The 20,571-nt window shown below is 36.3% G+C and overlaps 1 protein-coding gene across 1 annotated transcript; it reads left to right on the top strand.

The window, feature by feature from the left end:
* Positions 1-487: 487 nt before the first annotated feature.
* On the top strand, positions 488-12,539 carry LOC111603511 (attractin-like protein 1). The gene is made up of 8 exons (XM_023321127.2): positions 488-1,161; positions 6,318-6,554; positions 6,624-6,781; positions 8,132-8,279; positions 8,346-11,172; positions 11,235-11,321; positions 11,380-11,461; positions 12,137-12,539. The coding sequence occupies exons 1-8, from the start codon at positions 731-733 to the stop codon at positions 12,292-12,294; spliced, it is 4,128 nt and encodes a 1,375-aa protein (XP_023176895.2). The 5' UTR covers positions 488-730; the 3' UTR covers positions 12,295-12,539.
* The last annotated feature ends 8,032 nt before the right edge of the window (positions 12,540-20,571 follow it).

Raw genomic sequence — 20,571 nt, 5'->3', positions numbered from 1 at the left:
CTCTAAAGTCCAATAAAAATATATTTGCATAAGAATTTGGACAGTAATCAGTTGTTATATCAGTTGCGTGTCGTATAAATTATTATAGTGAGTTAGTTGCAATTTAAAATGTGTAAATTCATTAATTTTAAAAAATTAAATTGATATACGATTACTATCGATATTTGTGGATTGTATGTTTAACACCACAGTTAAACTTAAAGACATTAACAATTGTTTAGCACTGTTTGCAAGCTCTTATTGAAAATATTTAGAAAATTTTAGTTTTAGTATACCACAATATCAAGGATATGGTTACATTTAACTGCAGTAAACATTGAATTTACATTTGCTGCACAAACATAGATATCGCATATCGCCTTTGGTAGCTGGTAGTGTTGTAAGTGGACAACATTTGTGAGAGCAGCACACATCGACTAGCCGCCACACTGAATCGTCGATAGCTCTTACAGCACTATCGACTAGTACATATTGTTTTTGCTCAGAGTAGTCAATACAACTGTTTTCCTTTACATTTGCCCATCAGGTTGTGCAATTTTGTGTGTTCCTTTTTGGTGTTTGATAAGTGCTGTGCATTTTGTGCTTCGTTTTAGCATTATATTTGCAATTGTGCAAGAAGTTGTGCAGTTCACAATGCGAGCGCTGCGAAAATCAAAAAAGTCGCATTCGTGTGTGTGAAAATTCAATACAAATTGCAAAAACAAAAAAAGCCAAACAGCAAAAGTGAAAAATGTGCTTGGTGGAGCATGCGGAAAATAAGCATAAGCTCTCATCCGCAAATATACTAACAAAGCAACAAACCAAACAACGCTCGTCTTCCACAACATTTTGCTCCACAAACAACAACACCCGAATCTACGATATAAACACGCAACAGCAACAACAACAAGAAGAACAACAACATCCTCAACAACATCATCATCAGAGCCTACTTTGCGACAGCACACACACGCCCACATTTAACGCAAAATATAGGCGAAAATGTTTACTGCTGCTATCGCTGCTGCTATTCCATGGCTGCTTCAGTGGCTTACATAGCGCCAGCGCTTACAATTGCACCACAAATCCTTGCCAGAACGATGGACAGTGCCTCGACGGACAGTGCATCTGTGCCGATGGCTGGCAGGGACCTGCCTGCCAGTTCTGTGGCGGCAAAGTACGGTTAGTATTCAAGTACTGTTTCTCTCTCCCTCCCTCTCTCATTCCTTCAGTTTAATGCAGTTATCGTTGTCGCCGTATGATTCACTACGACAACAACAATAACTGTAGACAAAGTGAACGCTAAAAATGTATTATTCAATCAGCTTGTGCACTCTATATTTATTTTTATTTTGTTTGTGGCTGATTTGTGTCAACCAACGGTTTAGTTTTTTGAGCTGGTGCCCATTCTCGTTAGACGGGTTCCACTTTGCTGTCTCCAGTTCTCTTTTCTTTTCTCTCACATACCCTGTACGCTTGCGTGAACAGGGATAGATTGGCGTGATAAAAGCGGTTTGAGACGTGTTAGGAATTGTTAAATAAGTATATGCATATGTATATATACAACATATTAACATCAGAAGTCGAGACAAGGTACACTAAGAATGGATTTTGAAAGTTTCTAGTTTATAGTTAGAGCTTCTAGTAAAAAAGTATTTTTATAACTTTGTTATATTAAACATTTATTTTTCCATAATTTTTATAATTTAATAATTTACTGGGTATTTTCAGATTCATACTCGCATTGTTATTAGTTTTTGTTGTTGTTTGGTTCGCCTTTCCCATATCGTTCTTTTCGTTAAACTGTGTGCTTTCTACGCGCTTACGCCCATTTCTGACGCGCTCATTCTTTACCACTGTCTCTATCTCGTGTCTCTCGCACTTCTCTCGTCTTCCTCAACCATTTCCAATCAGAGTGCATGCCTTAATTACCTGGCTCTTAGCTTTGAGCCTGTCTTCTTCTACTTATTCTGCTTTTGCTTCAGCAACGACTACGAACTCACTCAAGCACAAATCAACTTTTATTCTAATCAGAAAAGCAAAAAGTTCATAAAGCTCATAAGACATTTTATTTATGTTTCATAATAACGGGTATTTGCACAGAGTGTGCTCGATAAGGGCGTTCTATATCTTGACAGCAGTGTATATAACACAACAGTTAGCTTTGTTAGTGTATATTTATAGCGTCTTATACTGTGTCACAGTTTTTGTGTTTACAAAATGCATAGAATAATCTACAGACTTTGCATATGCTTATGTAAAGGAGAGATTACAGACTACTTATGTATGTGATGAGTTGCAAAAATAGAGCATTACGTAGTCGGTTAGCTACTATCTTCAGTGCTTTCTGACTTCTATCTAACTGTCGCCATTTGCGATGTTTTAGTTTCATTTCTTTTTTGCTGTCTCCATTGACCGATAGCCATTGTTACGATATGAATGAGAAAGAAACAGGCGCATATGTAGCTATAAGTATATACGTACATACATATATATATATATATATATATATATATATATATATATATATATATATATATAGTATATTCATATATAGTTTAATGATTTACGGCTGATATGGCATAGCCTCAATTTGGCCAAGCTTGCTTATCAATAGCAAAAGGCGTTATCACGTTTGCGGTGTGCCCCATTAGCGCGTCAACGCACCTGTCTCTGTGCCTCTGCCACTCCCTCGCCCTCTTCGTCTTCCTATTTCTCTGTATCTTTATCTGTCTCTCTCTCTGCTATTGCAACTCGTATTTGTTTAGCATTCAGCCGCAATTTTTCTTCTACATTTAGACAGCTTCTACAAGAAGTTTGCCATATGTCTTTCATGATCAATCTAAACGAGGAAATTATGATCCATAAACCATATTAAGAAAGTTGACATTAAGCTCCTCAATAGGAGGCTGTTTTGATGTATGAATACCTTAAGAGAAGTTGATATTTTCAAACTATAATATCAAATATGCCTATGCAAATTATTTCACCAAAAATAGTAGGTTTACTTAATCATTTCGTTACATTCACCTTTGATCTACATATCATATTTAGATTTCTAATCTATTTGTGAACGTGATTAAAAATGGCATATGCCGATAACTTGTAGGATTATTTATTGAGGGTATTCTCAAATCTTATATACACTGAACCCATTGAAGTGTTTTGTAAAAATGTGTGTTTCAGTCAAAAAAAAAGGCGTGGCAGACTTCATAAATTATATATCTTCTTGACGGGGACGATTCAAGTCGATATAGTTAAGTCGATCGTCCGTTTTGTACAAGATACAGAGTATTTCGTAGTCTATCACTCCCCACCAGAGATTTCTTAATTGTTTCTGATGCAAAAACTGTGCGTCTAAATTAGTTGCGAATTATAAGCGCATACATTTTGAAATTTACTTACAGCCTCTATTTATTTTTCTCATTTTGCACTTTTCTCTGTTTCTAATAGATTTGGTCTGGTTTTTCGCTCGTTAATTTCGTAGTTAAAACTGGATACAGCTGTTAGCTTTTATGACAGTTAGTTAGATAAAATGTGAAAGCGAACGGATTAGTGCACCATATCATATCATAATGTCAACCTTATATCATTACCATATAGTTGTCCAACAAATAAATGTACAATAAAACGTAGAGAAAAATACATATTACAATCGCAACTAAACCGCCAAACAAGATGTTTTATCTATCTTAAAGTACAAATATTGTAAAATTAATTTTCGTTTAGCTAAAAAAAATCATAGTTGGAAAATCGATATTTATCGACCTTGATTATAACTGCGTATAATAAGTACATCGAATGATACTCGTTTAAATTTATTAATTGATGCATTTTTATGGCTTAGAAACGTTTTCCCATAATCGATATTTATCGATTTTCATGCGATATGCATATATATATTGATAACCATTCTGAGTATATTACATACATTACAAAAATATTTTACAAAGGTTCAACTGTAAAATATATTTATTTTTCGATAATTATCGATTTTAAACAAATCTAAGGTTTCATAAAATGCATGTTTAACATATGAGAGAATACATTAAGATTTTTAATTCTGGAATTTATAAAATGAATTAAGAATTTAAATATTTTTTTCACAAACGATATTTATCGATATTATATAAATGAGGTGAAATACTGACAAAGATCTATCTATCAATATTTACGAAAAATGTAAAGATTAATTATGGGTTATTTAATTTATGGCCTAGAAATTTTTTGGAAAGTTCTGTGCTTCACTTTATGTACAATAGTAAAATAATAAATAATTAAAATTATGTAAATTTCTAGCCAGACTTTCACCGTTGACAGTAAAGGCCATAATAAGTACTAGCCAAATATGAGTTATACTCATGCTTGAAGTGAAAAGGGTGAATTGGTTTCGTATAATGCTAATCTCGTATGAAAACAAATCAATTCACGACTCTTTGAGTTAATAATTGAAATTATTAGTATACATTTTATATTTATTTCATGTATATATAGGGTATATAGCCGTGTGTATCCCCTCATCTGGTACTTTGTTAAGATTATATTTTTCTCTTAGCTCGATATAGCCAATTAAAAATTGAAAGGATATATAGCAGCAGTAGGCATAGGAGGATATAGATAGCTATGTCGATTTAATGTTAAAAGTTTTTGAGATGTATGCAATTGCATCCCCATTACCCCATTGACACTACTCTACAGTAACACCTATAACTATTAAATATTATTCCTATTTAGCTTTTTTTATTTGTGAACAAAAAGCGGGTAATCTTCAGTCTGTTCATGCCCGATTGCAATGTTATTATTGTGTATATTGTTGAAGTTCATATTAAAAACGTTCGACCATGACGTGAGTGTCCATGGAAATGCGCAATATAAATTCTAATGAAACATTCTATGCGCTGCTTAAGCCTGACTTGGCCATTATTCTAAATATATATATAAGTATATAAATATATATATATATATATATATAATGTTTGAGTTAATTTCAGCTGTTTCTAAAATGTGTTGAAATGTGTTGATTATTGCAATCTATTGGGTTTGGCTGTTTGCTTAAAGTTGAGAAAACACTTGTAAAGTAGGCTAGGGAGCTATGATGGAGGCGGGGCGCTTTCTATCAAGGCATAGACATAGTTATATATATAGATGCACTGTACTTGGCGCAGTTAATTGTTTTCAAGTTGAAAAAATAAACAACGGCAAAGTAATAAGCACATCTTGTGTCTCTCTGTTGGCAAATGAAAAGAAAGCAGTTATTTTTAAACGGATATGATGGACGCCTAGACAGACAGCTGGACAGTTGGACGGCTGGACGGTTTACTATAACAACAATAACAAAGAGCGTTGCGGCAGTTGCGGTGCTTCTGCCTTGTTTCTCATGCCACATGCCACATGCCGTAGAGTCTCTCATTGTATGCATCAATTGAATGAAGCTTGCATTTGCGTTGGCTCGCAAATTCAATTATCTTGAAAGAGTCAAGAGACGACTGGACAGAGACAAGGAGGGTCAGGGAATCACAGATCGAGCATACGTCATCTGGCCACAATTTACATGTGTAATTGTGAGCCTCGAATCGAAGCTGAGTCCCATCAAAATTCGATTTATTTCAGCGCTTTTTATGCCTCAGCGAAAGTGTGTACAAAAATGGGTCTATTGATTGTTGGATAGTGTCAGTCATAGGCAGCTGGAAGCAATCAAAATCGAACTTTGTTGTATAATATTCTAGTCAAACAAAACTCGATAACTACTTGGTATGTGGATGCTCGTAAGGTGAACAGAAATTGATAATATTTCAATTTGCAAATACCTTGAACTTATGTCTGATTGCAGATTATCTGTTCAACTATTCTACTCAAGCATAGCTCGAGAACAATAAGAGAAAAATACTTCAAAGTTGCGTTGTGAACTCTCGTAAGTCTTACAGAGATAAAGAATATATCACACATTGTATATGTGGAGCTTCTGTCTGTTACGAAGGCAATCCACTTAAGAGTAACTCGAGTACTTCAAGAGTTACAAACATAAAACTTAAAATGCGAATTCTCGTAAGATAAACAGAGATTAATGTAATTCCTCTCTTGGAATACCTTGAACTTGGGGTCTATTGCAGAGTATATCATTTTCAAACATTCTTTACAATCATAACTTGAGAACTACAAATTTGGACACTCTCAATTCCTACAGAGGTAAAGAATATTTTGTTCTTTAGTTATGTTGATATCAAGTCTGATTACAGATTATCTATGCCCTGGGTTACTCTGAGAGTATCAAACTTATAATTTTCTCCTACTTACCTCAATTTCTCTCTCTTATGTTTGTATCTGCAATTCTTTTATAGCATGTACCATCCCATGGGGACTATACACGATGGTTGGGGCAACTATTCGGTGAGCGTCAAGTGCAGCTGGCTAATTGATGCACATCATTCGCATTGGGGTCGACGTCACAGTTCGAATCCGTCGCGTCCCTCTAACATACGCATACATCTGCGAGAATTTGCCACGGAATGCGGCTGGGATCATTTGTATATATACGATGGCGATAGCGTTGATTCGCCCCTACTTGCGGTCTTCAGGTGAGTCTACAAAATAACTTAACTGAAGTGTCTGGCTAATCAGATTCTCTCTATTTCGCCTTTTTCTAGCGGCCTCATGTATCGGGGCAACTTTTCTATACGCCGTGTGCCGCAAGTCATCGCGCGATCGGGCACAGCTCTACTTCATTTCTTCAGCGATGATGCATACAATATGTCCGGCTTCTATCTGACATACAAAGTGAATGGCTGTCCAACGGATAGTGACGGTAAGTGGGTCTGGAAGAGGTTGAGAATTAGAAGCAATTACATCACGAAATTCTCAAGTTCACTCTTATTAGCTTTTAGATAAAACTAATAAAATAATGATTAGGTTGAAAGTTTCAAAACGCATAAAGCTAAGAAACAACTAAAATTGTAAAACAATTTCAAGTTAATTTAAAAATGTAAGAGCGAAATATTTTCTTATCTGAAACTATCAATTCTATAAGATATAATTTTATTGTGAACAAAATGAATTACTTTAGTTATTATTTAATTTTATTTTAATTAATCATTGGCATTTCTACATTTTATAAATTATCGAATGGTTCCCGTGTGCTTTCCCAAAAGTTGTTTATGAAACTGAAAACTTTATGCATTATACATATAACTTGATAGAGTTTATTAAGGTCTCTAATACTACACTAAAGATAAGATGGGTGTGCCCTGCTTAAAGAGTGAATGTTATATAAACAATAACTAGAAATAGAATTAACTAGAAATTGTCATGAGTAATTTTCAAGAGCTCTTATAAGAAATACAAAATAAATAAATTGAACTATAAGAAATGATAATTTAATATAATATATGTGATATATAATCGAATATAATATGTATAATGATACTATAATATATAAAGCACAACACAGTTCTATATCCAATGGTCCTATACTAAACAAGACTATACTAAGATATATATTAAGTTAGACTATAATTTATTAGTATATACTGTATACCTTAATATATTATACTATATCATATTGTATTGTAGTATACTACGTTAAACATACCATCATATACCATACTATATATTATATGACATGATGAAGAATACTATACTACACTACACTAAGCTATTTTGTGTTATACTATACGAGACTATACTAAGATATATTCTGCGTTATGCTCTACCTTTAATTATACCATTATATTCCGTGCTTTAGTATATGCTATAATGAAGAATACTATACTATAATATACTATACTATACTACTATACTATACTATAATATACTATACTAAACTATACTATACTATACTATACTATACTAAGGTACATTGTGTATAGTATAGCATAACTATACTATTTTATACAACGCCATGTTATAATAGCATATTATACTATACTATCACATACCACTCTATATACAACGACGTAGTATACTAATCTACATTATACTATCTTATGCTATGCTACTACTACTATACTGTGATACACTAATAATATTTCATACTATATTATAATGTTCTATTATATATACTAACATATACTACTATATATAATATCTAAAGATAAAGAAATCTCGCCTACCTTATCATCTTCTTATGTATTTTTGGAAAAACCCTTTACTTCTACAGATTTGGAGTGTTCCGGGCATGGGACATGCAATGAGGGCGACTGTCTATGCGATCCCATGTACAGGGGCGAAGCGTGCAATGTGGCCGCCTGTCCAAACAACTGCTCGGAGGCACGGGGTCACGGCATATGTAGGATAGAGCAGGAGCGGTAAGTACTAATTGAGTTATGCTAATGGAGTTGTAGATAAGAACTATAATATTTCATCTTCGGCAGCTGTGAATGCAATGATGGCTATGGCGGCGACGATTGCAGTCAGCTGCGAGCGCACGGCGTGTGGAGTACGATTCATCCGAAGCATTCGTTGGCACCGTCGGGCAGTGCGTCGCATGGCGCCGCCGTTTGGCGCGACACGCTGCACATCATTGGCGGCGAATCGTATGGGCGGGGCGAACTAATGAGCACCTACGATTTCAATGGCAATGTGTGGGAGACAGCGCATCCGGAGAACGGTACAGCAGTGCCCGAGAAACGCTATGGCGCCTCCACGGTCATGTATGGCGATAAGATATTTATGTATGGCGGCGTTGTCAAATCGCAGGGTATTACGAATGAGCTCTGGTCGTTCGATGTGTCGGCCAAGATGTGGGAGAATATTACGGTCAAGACAGAGCCATGCAATAGCACGTATTCGATGTGTGGGCCGCTGCACGTGGCGGGGCATACGGCGACGCTTGTGCCCGGTTATGGGGACAAGAACAACTATCAGTATATGGTGGTGATATTTGGGCATTCGCCACAATACGGCTACCTCAATACAGTGCAGGAGTTCAACTTTGGCACACGCGAGTGGAAGATACTGCAGACCTACGGCTATGTGGTTAAAGGTGGCTACGGCCATAGCGCTGCCTACGATTTGCTAACCGAAAAGTTGTACATCTATGGCGGCATTGTGTCGGAGAGCGATGCCAGCCAAGTGTTGAGCTCTCGACTGTTTGCGTACGAGCCGGCCACGCGCATCTGGACCCTGTTATCGTCGGCGCCCAGTGCGCGGCTGCTGCACACGGCCAACTTTGTGAATCCGGGCCTGATGATGGTCTTCGGCGGCAATACGCATAATGATACCTCGCAGAGCTATGGCGCCAAATGCTACAGTCAGGACTTGCTCATCTACGATGTGTACTGCGACTCGTGGCATATGCATTCAATGCCTGCACATTTGCAGGCGGATCTGGCACGCTTTGGCCACAGCTCGGTGGTGTTTGAGGATGCTCTGTACATCTATGGCGGCTTCAATGGGCAGCTGCTCAACGATATGCTGCGCTATGATGCCGGCCAATGCAGCTTCTATACCAAGGAGGAGAAATGCACCAGCGCCCGACCCGGCGTCAAATGCATTTGGGATGTTCAGTTGATGCGCTGCATCAACATAATGCGGGTACAACGTTCGGCTATTTACGATTATGTGGCCTGTCCGTCGAAGAGTCGCATAACCATGACCTCGGAGCATTTGCATCATGTGCTGCGCTGCCAGGAGCTAAGCAGCTGTCACTCGTGCGTATCGACTACCTTCGGCTGTACCTATTGTGGGAATGGCGTGTGCAGCAAGGAACGCTGCCGGGAGACTACGTCGGTGGCATCGATATTTTTTGCCGACTCTTCAACCTCGACTCAGCATGGGCAGCATGGGCACCACCAGCCGGTGACTGCGGCTCCGCCTCTAAATGCCAAGCGCCTGGAGAGCTGCCCAGCAACCGAGGACAAGCTCGTGCAATCCATATGCGAGCAGTTGCACAGTTGTCGCGCCTGCATGTCGAATGCAGCATGCAAATGGGATGCTGAACAGAATCGCTGTCGCAGTCACATCTCTGCCTCGGGTGCGCCCTACAATCGCAGCAGTCACGACGACAACTTGTGCCGTCCGACGTGCGCGTCGCAAACCAATTGCCACAACTGCACCGAGGATGAGTGCATCTGGTGTCAGAACGAACAGCGTTGTGTCGATCGCAATGCATATACGGCCAGTTTTCCGTATGGCCAATGCCGGGAATGGACCACATTTACGTCCAAATGCCGTACGGCGCCCATCACGGCGCTCAGTGCGGGCAGCACAACAGCTCTGTCCAGTGCCCAGTGTGGCTATTATAATAGCTGCCAGCAGTGCTTGGATGATCCGGCGTGTGGATGGTGTGACAACGGCTCCAACACCGGACTGGGCAAGTGCGTTGTTGGGGGCGCGTTGTCACCCTATGATCAAACTGAATGCGCATTGAACCATTGGTTCTTTACGTCCTGTCCACGCTGCAATTGCAATGGTCATTCATCGTGCAACGATCAGGAGCACTGCGAGCAGCCGTGCAGCAATCTAACGATCGGTGCACACTGTGAAAAATGCCGCACTGGCTACTGGGGCAACGCGATCAATGGCGGCGAATGCCAGCGCTGTGAGTGCAATAATCAGGGCGACTACTGTCATCCGGATACGGGCAAATGCTATTGCAATACGAAAGGCATTGTTGGGGATCACTGCGAGAAATGTGATTCACAGAATCACTATATTGGTGACCCGTTGCGGGGCTCCTGCTATTACGAGCTCACCATTGACTATCAGTTCACATTCAATTTGTCCAAGAAGGAGGATCGTCACTTTACGCAAATCAATTTTCGCAATTCACCGGCGAAGCCCGAAATCGATGCTGATTTCACCATCACGTGCAGTGTCCCAGCCAAAATGGATATATCGGTGAAGCGTGCCGGCATGCCGGAACGCCTCATTTTGATTGGCATCAACTGTTCGACCTTTCGGCATCGTTTCCCCAAAACTGAATATCAATTTGGCCAATCGGCCGATGACAATAGTTCGCTAACCACGTTCTATGTCTTTGTTCATGATTTTCAGCCACCGATTTGGATCCAAATTGCCTTCTCGCAATATCCCAAGCTCAATCTACAGCAATTTTTCATAACGTTCTCATCCTGTTTTCTGTTGCTCCTGCTCATGGCCGCCGTGCTGTGGAAGATCAAGCAAAAGTACGATATGTTTCGCCGGCGACAGCGTCTCTTTGTCGAAATGGAGCAAATGGCCAGTCGACCATTCTCACAGGTAACCAATCCAATATGGCCTATAATTCCACATTTGTTAACCTTCACTTATTAATCAATTAGGTTTTGGTTGACATTGAACCACGCGAAACAATCGACTTGAGCCTGACGCTGGAGGGCATCGCCAACATGTCCAAAAAACGCAAAAAGGTGAGTGAATAGTAGTAGAGTATTCAATGTGCGCATATTTAACGTTTCGCTTTTGCAGGAGTGTCCCAGTCCAATTGCCTTGGAGCCCTGCAATGGCAATCGAGCCGCAGTGCTCTCGCTTCTAGTCCGGCTGCCCACGGGTGTGTACCTAGTGTATATAGTATATATGTCTATTTATCGATGGAGCGCAGGACATAATTATTATTAATTAAACATTTGTTAAACTTACTAAACTAAGCTTCAAGCTTTTACGAAACGTGTGGTACAATATGTTATAGCCATTCCATTGTTTGCTGCCAACGTTCTATTTTGAACTCTCATTTTTAGAGCCATATATTGTTATGAAACAGCAGCTCGATTTATATCATACTATATAGACCAGATCGCAATCTATCTGTAAAATAGCGCACAATCCATTTACGAATTCAAATTATACACTTGTTTATGTTGATGATGTTTCTTATATCAAAGCAGCTGTATCTAGATAAATAACTAAATATATTTATAGACATATACTTCTTTGCAAAGATTCTTATATCTGAAGTTTGATTGATTTTTGTGCAAATCTTTAAGTTTACTGAACTGTTCTTTAAAGTAACTAAGATTTACTTGAGCAAAAGTATTCTATTGTATAAAAAAATATATATATATTAAAGAGGAATTTTATATTATATGATAGGGATCAATTCTTGTTAAAGTAACAAAGTTTTCTATAGCTTTTTGGCTTGCTCAGTTAATACAGCTGCTTAGGTATTAATTTTCCTTTTGCTCTGAAACAGCTTATTAATATATGTATTTTTTTCATTATTTGACAGGTGGCCTACCGCAAGCACCTGCCGGCCAATCGGCCGGGCTGGCCGTGGCGAGCGCTTTAGTCACGCTTGGGAATCCGCGTCGTCCCTCAATCGAGCAGCATCCCAAGGAGCCAAAAGCGAAGCGCAAGCAGAGCCAGCATCCAGATAGTTGTACATAATGAAATACACAAACACACACACACACACACAAGATGATAATGAAGATGCTGATGATATAGTGTGTACAATTAGATAATAGATTACTAGCATATATGCTTCAGATTATCTTTATCTAACACACACACATACACGCCGCTAGCAAGTTGATAATCCGCAGTTATTACTACTTTAATGCAATTAGTCTAATACCCTAAAAATACGAGCGATACGAGAGTACGATGCAAATAATAATAATAATAATATTAAATATAATTAATTGATTATTAATAATAATAATTAATAATAATAACAACAAATAATTTTTAGCAAAAGGACATATTTATATACGGAGTTATATATACAATTTGATATAGTTGATAGGTCGTGCGTAGCGTTGCAAAATAGTTGTAAATGTTTTATTATTTATTATTTATACAGCAAGCAAAAACTATGTAAAATCCAATACAATTTTTTATATATATACAGATATACATATAAATATATCTATATAGCTTAAGCGTGTTGTTAGAATTTATTTAAGCAATTGATTATGTTTTCCTCTTTACTTTACTCAACATTTTTTTGCTAGTTACAACAAAAAGACATTTAAATCATTTTTAGCAAAAGAAGAAGAAGAACAAGTGATCTTTATAACACAACTTGAGAACAAAAAAATAAGAAAGAAAAATTCATAAAGCTGCTAAATACTGTGTTCATACATAATTGATAATAATACACTGGAAAAAAAAGAAGAGAAGAAAAGTATTTTGTTTCTGTGCAAATATTTACAACAAAAGAGCAAAAGAACGAACAAGAAATTATGAATGTAAATACATAACATATATATTTATATATATATATATCATACGTAACTTATGCAACCTATATATATATATATATGTATATGTATAGTATGCGCCCAACAACAAATCACATATGTAACTTACAGTTTTATTATAAAGAAAACGTAAAAATAGTAAACTAAACCAAAAATGATAAAATAACAAAAAAAGGTAAATTATACAAATTTTCGATTTCGAACAAGAAAAACTCAAAATTAAGCCTAAGGTTTCCACTTAGACAACAACAACAACAAATGAAATGCACTTTGTAACTAAAAACAGCTATGAAAACAGAATCAAAAGGCACTCGTCAACCACTTTTTAAATATACATATATATATATATAAACTATATGTACTAAATAGAAAAAAGAAAAAAAAAACAAATCCCAACACTCTTCAGAACACGTTGTTACGAGATATAAACAAAACACGAATTCAGCAAAACTAATTTACATGCAGTTTCTTAAGGCGCATCGGAGATGTTTTCAAATCGAATTTAGAATTGTTTTTCCTTTTATTTAAATATATACTTGCCAGCTCCTCTTAACCCCACCCCCGCGTACTCAGATCACAATGTAAAGTTAATAAATTAACAAACTCAAATCAAGACTTCTTTGTTCTACGAGAGTTAAAAAAAATATTCTTTGCCAACACAAAATATAAAAAAAAACAACAGCAACAAGAACTAGTTAAAAGTCATTAATAAATATATATATATATATATATATATATATATATATATATATATATATATATATATATATATATATTATATATATAAAATTAGTTTATTATAAACAAAATAAAACACTGAACAAAATGATGCAACGCCAAGGGCTTTTATTATCATATATTTAAATATATTTAGAGCTTTTTTATCGGTGTTTGTGAAACGTGTTAGCATCGTTTTGATATTGAACGACTCGGCGACAACTCGAGCTGGTCTTATAAAACCAGCGCACAGAACTTTCACTTTCACTCGCCTGGCGAAGACGTCACACAAGCTGACAGAGAGCAGTTGGTTCGGATGCATGAGGCGTGGCACGTTTGAGGCGTGCCCATTGAGCTGTAGCTGCACCTTGGAGCTGGACCAGGGCAGAGCAGAGCCTGGGTGGATTGCATAGCTCTGAATTGCAGCTGAGCTGGAGCTTAATGCAGAAAAGTGATGCGTGTAGAGCGAGAAAAGAAGGACAGAGAGACGGAGAAAGAGAGATAGAGAGAGAGAGAGAAAGACTGGATAAGTAAAGTTGAAGAGAGGTTGACTCATACAGCAAGAGAAAGAGAGAGAGAGCAACTGAAATAGAGAAAGCGTGAGAGAAAGAGGGAGATAAGAGGCAGGCTAGAATGTGAGTAAAGTTATGTCAAAGTTCTATATATTTAGAAAATTCTGCCAAAGAGAAGTAGAGGGTGGAAGTTAGAGAGATACAGAGGGTGCGAGTAAGAGAGAATGAGAGAGCGTGAGAAGTAGAGAGAAGGTAATAACGAGAGGGATGCAGTTAAATAAAGCTAAGTAAATTTTCTATAATATCTAAGGAAAAGTATGCGTAGGAGAGACAGAGAAAGAGAGAGATAGAGAGGATAAGTTTGATTGAAATTAAATTAAATTTCTGTATAAAATTTCTACCAAAAAGTTATATATAAAAATAATTTATAGATACATCATATATTATGATTGAACATAAATCAAAAATTTAAAGACCCAATATATCCAAGATCTATGCCTAATTTCAATCAGGAATTCTTCAAATCATAAAATCTCTCTCATATAAACTCCCGTAAAGCTCATCAAACTGCATGCATCATCCAAAATGCCCGCTTAAAATCATAGAGCATGAAAATCCCACCCAAACAGTCGACATTATTATTAAAGCAACTGTTTTTCAACTCTTTTCGCTGCTGCCATAACTTTTGGTACTGTCTTTTGTGCGACGGAGCTACACGGGCAGCACTTAATTTAATGATGGCCCGATCAGCTTTTATTAATGAAATTAAAGAAGAAAGTCATTGAAATATGGCAAAAGCGTGCGAAAACCAAGCGAAGCGGAAGTTGGTCCAAAACAAATGAATTAAAAAAAAAAAACAAACAACAAAACTCGAATTCGAAAATGTGTTAAAGCTTTGCCCTTGGCTAAGATCAGTTCAGATCAGATCTCAGACATATATCCGCCATTGCAGACGTCACACTGAGTCAGCCAAGTTGCGGGCTATGCGATTGGATGAATCGGGTTTACCCCGTGGCCATCGACTAAGTCGGCCACTGAAGGTTGTCACGCACCTGGCTAAGTGTTGTACATAGCAAATGCCTGAATTGAACTCTATGAATCAAGCGTTTACTTTAGAAATGTGTGGTGCAGTGGTGCCATGGTGCGGTGGTAAAGCAGGTGCGTGCATGAATGAGCAGACGGCGCACCTTTAGAGTGTAAATGGACGAACATTAGATTTTAGCTACTCTAAACTAACAATGCGATATGAAAGACAAACTTCTCGAATATTTACGCTGCAGTCTGAGCTGAGAGCGAATCAATTCGAACTAGATTATATTAGAAAACAAAATTTATTAAACTTAATTTATAAAATAAACAGAAAAAAAACCCAGTTCGAAGCAGTTTGAAGGCATGAACTTAAAAGCAGATTAAAAGTCGAAAGCTTTAATATTTTAGATGCTAATTTCAAGCTCATGACAGATTAGGTTCTGATTAGGCTCAAATAAATTAAATATGTGCTTTGAGCCTTAGCTGAGTGAAGCTGTTAAGCTTTGCTTTGGCTGTTCAGCTAGGTGCTTTTGAAAAGTTTTAAAAACAAGAAAAACCTGTCAAAGGAAGAGCATGGAATGGTTCGGTCTAGCTAAAAGATTTCAATATATGAAATAGATCTGTAAGCGATAAGTCGAAGCAGAAGCAGAGTTATAAGCCAGATTCATGAACCAAGCCAACTGAGCAGTAAACTGAATAACTGTGCATTAAGTTGCCATCGAACTTCAGTTCGTGTCACGCCACACACGACACGACTCAAACTGAACTCCGAAAGAAAGAGTTCAAACAGATTTCAAAATTCCCAACAAAAACCGAAATTCACATGCGTCAGCTGTGAGTTTTTTTCTGGAAATTGGCATGCAACATGTTGGATCGAACCACCGACAGAGCAGTGCAGAGCAGAGCACCACCATAACGAGCTGGGCACCACTAAGCGCTCTGGTGCTGCGCCAACGTTAGCTCAAATGAGCTGTGTTCGCCGTTCAAGTCGCACGCGAATTTCAAAATACGTTACGAGAGAAATTCATAGAAATTCAAAGTGAAAATCAAATTTACGAGAGTCTATATATATGTATATATATACACGTGTGTGTGTATCTGTGCAAGTGAAATTGTGAAAATCGCAAATTAAAGCCCAGCACCTAAAAATACAAAGGAAAAAAAATAAAAATCCGCGCATACCACAGAGCCAAGTGCACTTGGATTAAAGCACAAATTCGCAACTAGAAATAGTTTCACTTTTTATTGGATTAGCTGCAGTCTGATTGGAATTCATACTCCGATTGGACAACAGGTTTGTTGAGCAATGATTCCTCCTCCTCAAGCTTCAAAACTGAAATCGAAACTGGGAAACTTTTATGGGCACTCATAAATATGTCGTCTGCCAATCTCGAACACTTCAATCTATATCCAAAACTCTGTTTCTTTTTGGTTAGCTCAAGGCAACCTGCTGGCATTTTGCTTCGCATTCGCTAAGCAAACAAACACACAAATTCGAATTTTTAGTCAAATATTTTTTTTTTTGCGCATGTTACGAAGGTCATTTCAATAGCAGTCAAAAAACGGATTTTAAGTTATTCAGAAAAAAAACAACAATCAAGATAACAGTTATTATATTCGGTATTTAAATCATTTAAAAATATATATTTATATGTAAAAACAAATTAATAGAAATTTGAAACATTTATTTTGTGCATGTGGAAAAAATAATTATTTTTTTAATTATCAGATTAAAAAAATAATTGTAAATATTTAACATAATTAGTTTTTACATAACAAAGTTATGAAATATATATATAATATATATTTTTACATTTTTTCAATTTAAAACATTATTGAAAAAAAATTTTCAATTTTTTTGTTTTTAATTTTTTTAGTTTTACATAAATATATAAAAAAAAATATATATATAGAAAGCCACACAGTTTCTAGTTCTTTTGATGCGAATATATTTTTTATACTTTTAAATAAAAGAATGTTTGAAATATTATGTATTTACTTAATTAAATTAATTAAAAAATTTTTAACAAAATGAGAACAAATTTTATGTTAGTTATATATATCTAAAAGATTTTTTATTAATTTTCAAGTCTAAGCTTAACTTTGGCAAATGTCAAAAGAAAGATTTTTATATATTTTATATTATATTATATTATTTTTATCTTGCAAAAATTGCAAAAATATTTGGCTAAGCAAATGTAAAAAAAAAAATTTACTTAAGTCTACAGATTCTAAAAAAGTTTCTGAAAAAGCTGCATGCTGCATGCTGCTGCTATTCATATGAGAGTCTCGCTTAAGTTAAGCGTCTTCAAGCGCTCAAGGTTTCAGCTTAACATATAACATATGTATAATCCAAGTTAAGCCGATTTCAGCTTTAACTCAATTCAGTTTTCAGCTGAATTTTCAATCACTGATCTTACAAAGCATAGAGTTGAGCTTACTCTGAGAAGATATGACAATCGATGTATTTTTTCGTCATACTTTATCGATACACTGAAAAAATAATTGCCGAATGACATCATATTGTAATTAAGAGTGGTAAAAATCAACACAAATAGGCTTATTACCCAATAATAGTAAACAAACACTGTAAATGGGCGCAGCAGTACGCAGTGGAGGGTCCAAAGCGCGATACGGACAATTTAAAACTCGGCCCAAAAAAAAAAAAAACAAAAAAAATGAAACGAAATAAAAAACCCGAGTTTAACTGCGCTAAAGCCCAGCAAAGCACCGTTAGACTGTGGAAGACTTAAAGTTGGAAGCATTTCGCAAGTGAGCGCACACGCAATAATAACTGTAGCAGAAAACTGTGCAAAAACCCAAAAAACTAACCGAAACTAAAACCAAGAAGTCAAGAAATGAATCAGCACTGACCGAATTCGGAATAGCTTTCAAATGCTTAAGACAGAGGTCTAGCCGTTCCGGCAGCTCAATGGCTTGGGTAGACAACATGTCTGTCAGTATTTGGTTAAAGATTCTCTGTCATAGCTGACAGCTTAATTAGTACTTTAGTCAAAGCTTTTCCCTAGCTAATAGATTAACATGTCAGTTAGTACTTGGATAGAGATACTCTCCCACAGCAGAGTGCTCTTTCAGTTATCTAGCAGTATTGGCATAAAGATTCTCACTGTACCACAATATTTTTATTAGTACTTGCATAAAGTTTCTCTCTCATAGCTAAAATTTCTAGCACAACATTTCCTTTAGTATTTGCTTAAGGTTTCTCTCTCATATTTTAATAGCCCTTATTTTCTACAAGTAGTAAGAAAAAGATTCTCTCCCATAGCTAAATATTTGTATCAGTACTGTTCGAAAGATTCTTTCTTTTAACTAATAGCTTAGCTACGATTAGTAACTGAAGCAAGATTCTCTCTTTTAGCAAATAGCTTAATATTCCTAGCTGTAATTGAATCAAAGTTTCTCTCTTTTTAGCTAATATATCAACATTTTCAATAATACTTACTTAAAGATTCTCTCTAATAGCTAATAACTCAAAAGATCCTATTACTTAAATATTCTCTCTAATGTCCAATAGCTCTAAAGTGGCTGAGACAAAGATTCTCTTCCTTAGCTAATAATTCACCTTATAACTAATACAAATCTTAAAGATTCTCTCTTTTAGCTCATACCGTAACATATCTTACTATACTTAGTTGAGGATTCTCTCTCATAGCTAGTAACTCAATATTTGCTCAACGATTCTTACTCATTGTCAATAGCTCTACATAGACTAGTTAGTAATCTTCTTTGTCCACACCTGTTCGAAGGAATTCTCTCCCTCTCTCCCTAGGTAATTTGCCCAACCAACAGCTGTTTGACATGTGACCTCATTTCACCAATCGTTAAACTTTACACTCTACTAACTGTCATACGGCTTGGGACAGGCCAAGCATAGCAAAGCAGCTAATGTGACAGGGTCAACGGCGTTTTAACAGTGCCTGCAAAAATTTCAATGACAAACAGCGCAAGCTTAGCCACCTTTTTTAGTTACCTTTTTGGCCATGGTGAAATCTTTGCATCTCAAAAAAAAAAACAACATTTGCGAACAACAGGGAAAAAATCGCCTCAAGTTCAAGCAAAGCGTGAAATTTCATTTTGCAGTCAAATGGGGGAAAATATTGCAGGTGAGCGAAATGCTGTTTGGCCTGGTTTAAGGTGGAGCCCAAACAGCTAACTGGAAAGAACAGTTGCCTTACCGTAATTAGAGTCTAGGCACAGATATACTTGACATATATAAATTAGTTTAAGTTAAAAGTCTGAAAAGTCTTTTGTATATAAGAAGTAGGACTATTTCGAAATTTTTGTTTATTTTTTAGCTATATAATACAGATTACTATAATATACTTACTATATAATAAAGATTACTATATTATGCTTATACTGTAGTATTCTCAATTAAGTTTCATTATCTATTATAATTAATATCATTATCTAATATAATTAATATAATTTATCTTAAAGTTAAGTTAAATGAAATCGAAGTGAAATGCAAATAGATAAAAGTAAATAATATATATACAAGGCTGAAGTTTTATTAAAATTTTAAATATATATCCATAATTATATACATAAACAAATGGCAAATCCAATTCCATATTTCTGTGTCTAAAAAATATAAATAGCTTAAACAAACACAAAAATCTAGTTAGCAGAAATAGTATCACTCTTGCTGTGACAGCCTGCATATATATCGCTGGCAGTGCAACTTTACTTATAACCCTCGCATAGTAAACACACCATGATGCCACTCACTCGACAACTAGTCAACTCCTCTTTGAAAACGCTTAAAGAAAATATCTACAAAACATTTTCTATACAGTTTTCGGCCTTTTTTGCTAGTTCCGTATTGAATTTCGTTTGTTGTTGTTGTTGCTGTTGTAGGCTGCGCCGCTTTGCTAAGAAAAAAGTTGTTTGTCACTGTTGTTGCAACGCGTTTGTCGTATTTTTAAGTGTCCCAAAAAAAAACACTTTTCAGCTTACAAAAAGTGACGAAAAAACAAATGACTTAGGCAACGAACTTTTTCTCATTTTTGGTTATTATCAACTCCAATTGGATTTTATTAGCCGATCAGCTGTTTGGGCCAGCTGCTGCTGCTGTGTGCATTATAATTAGTGAAAAATAAATCGTCGTGTGATTAAAGCTGTGCGGCGTCGTCGTCGTCATTGTTGGCAATGGACCGGAAAACGCACGAAGAGCGAGA

This window comes from Drosophila hydei, unplaced genomic scaffold (genome assembly GCF_003285905.1).
Source record: "Drosophila hydei strain 15085-1641.00,03,60 unplaced genomic scaffold, DhydRS2 tig00008144-arrow-arrow-pilon, whole genome shotgun sequence".
Classification (NCBI taxonomy): Eukaryota; Metazoa; Arthropoda; class Insecta; order Diptera; family Drosophilidae; genus Drosophila; species Drosophila hydei.
This window is presented reverse-complemented; position numbering and strand designations above follow the sequence as displayed.

Excerpts from the sequence above, each read along its gene's own strand:
- LOC111603511 (XM_023321127.2), top strand. The coding sequence starts at position 731 with ATGTGCTTGGTGGAGCATGCGGAAAATAAGCATAAGCTCTCATCCGCA. Across the intron at positions 6,555-6,623 it reads CCCCTACTTGCGGTCTTCAG|CGGCCTCATGTATCGGGGCA; the intron begins GTGAGTCTACAA and ends GCCTTTTTCTAG. Across the intron at positions 11,173-11,234 it reads CCAGTCGACCATTCTCACAG|GTTTTGGTTGACATTGAACC; the intron begins GTAACCAATCCA and ends TTAATCAATTAG.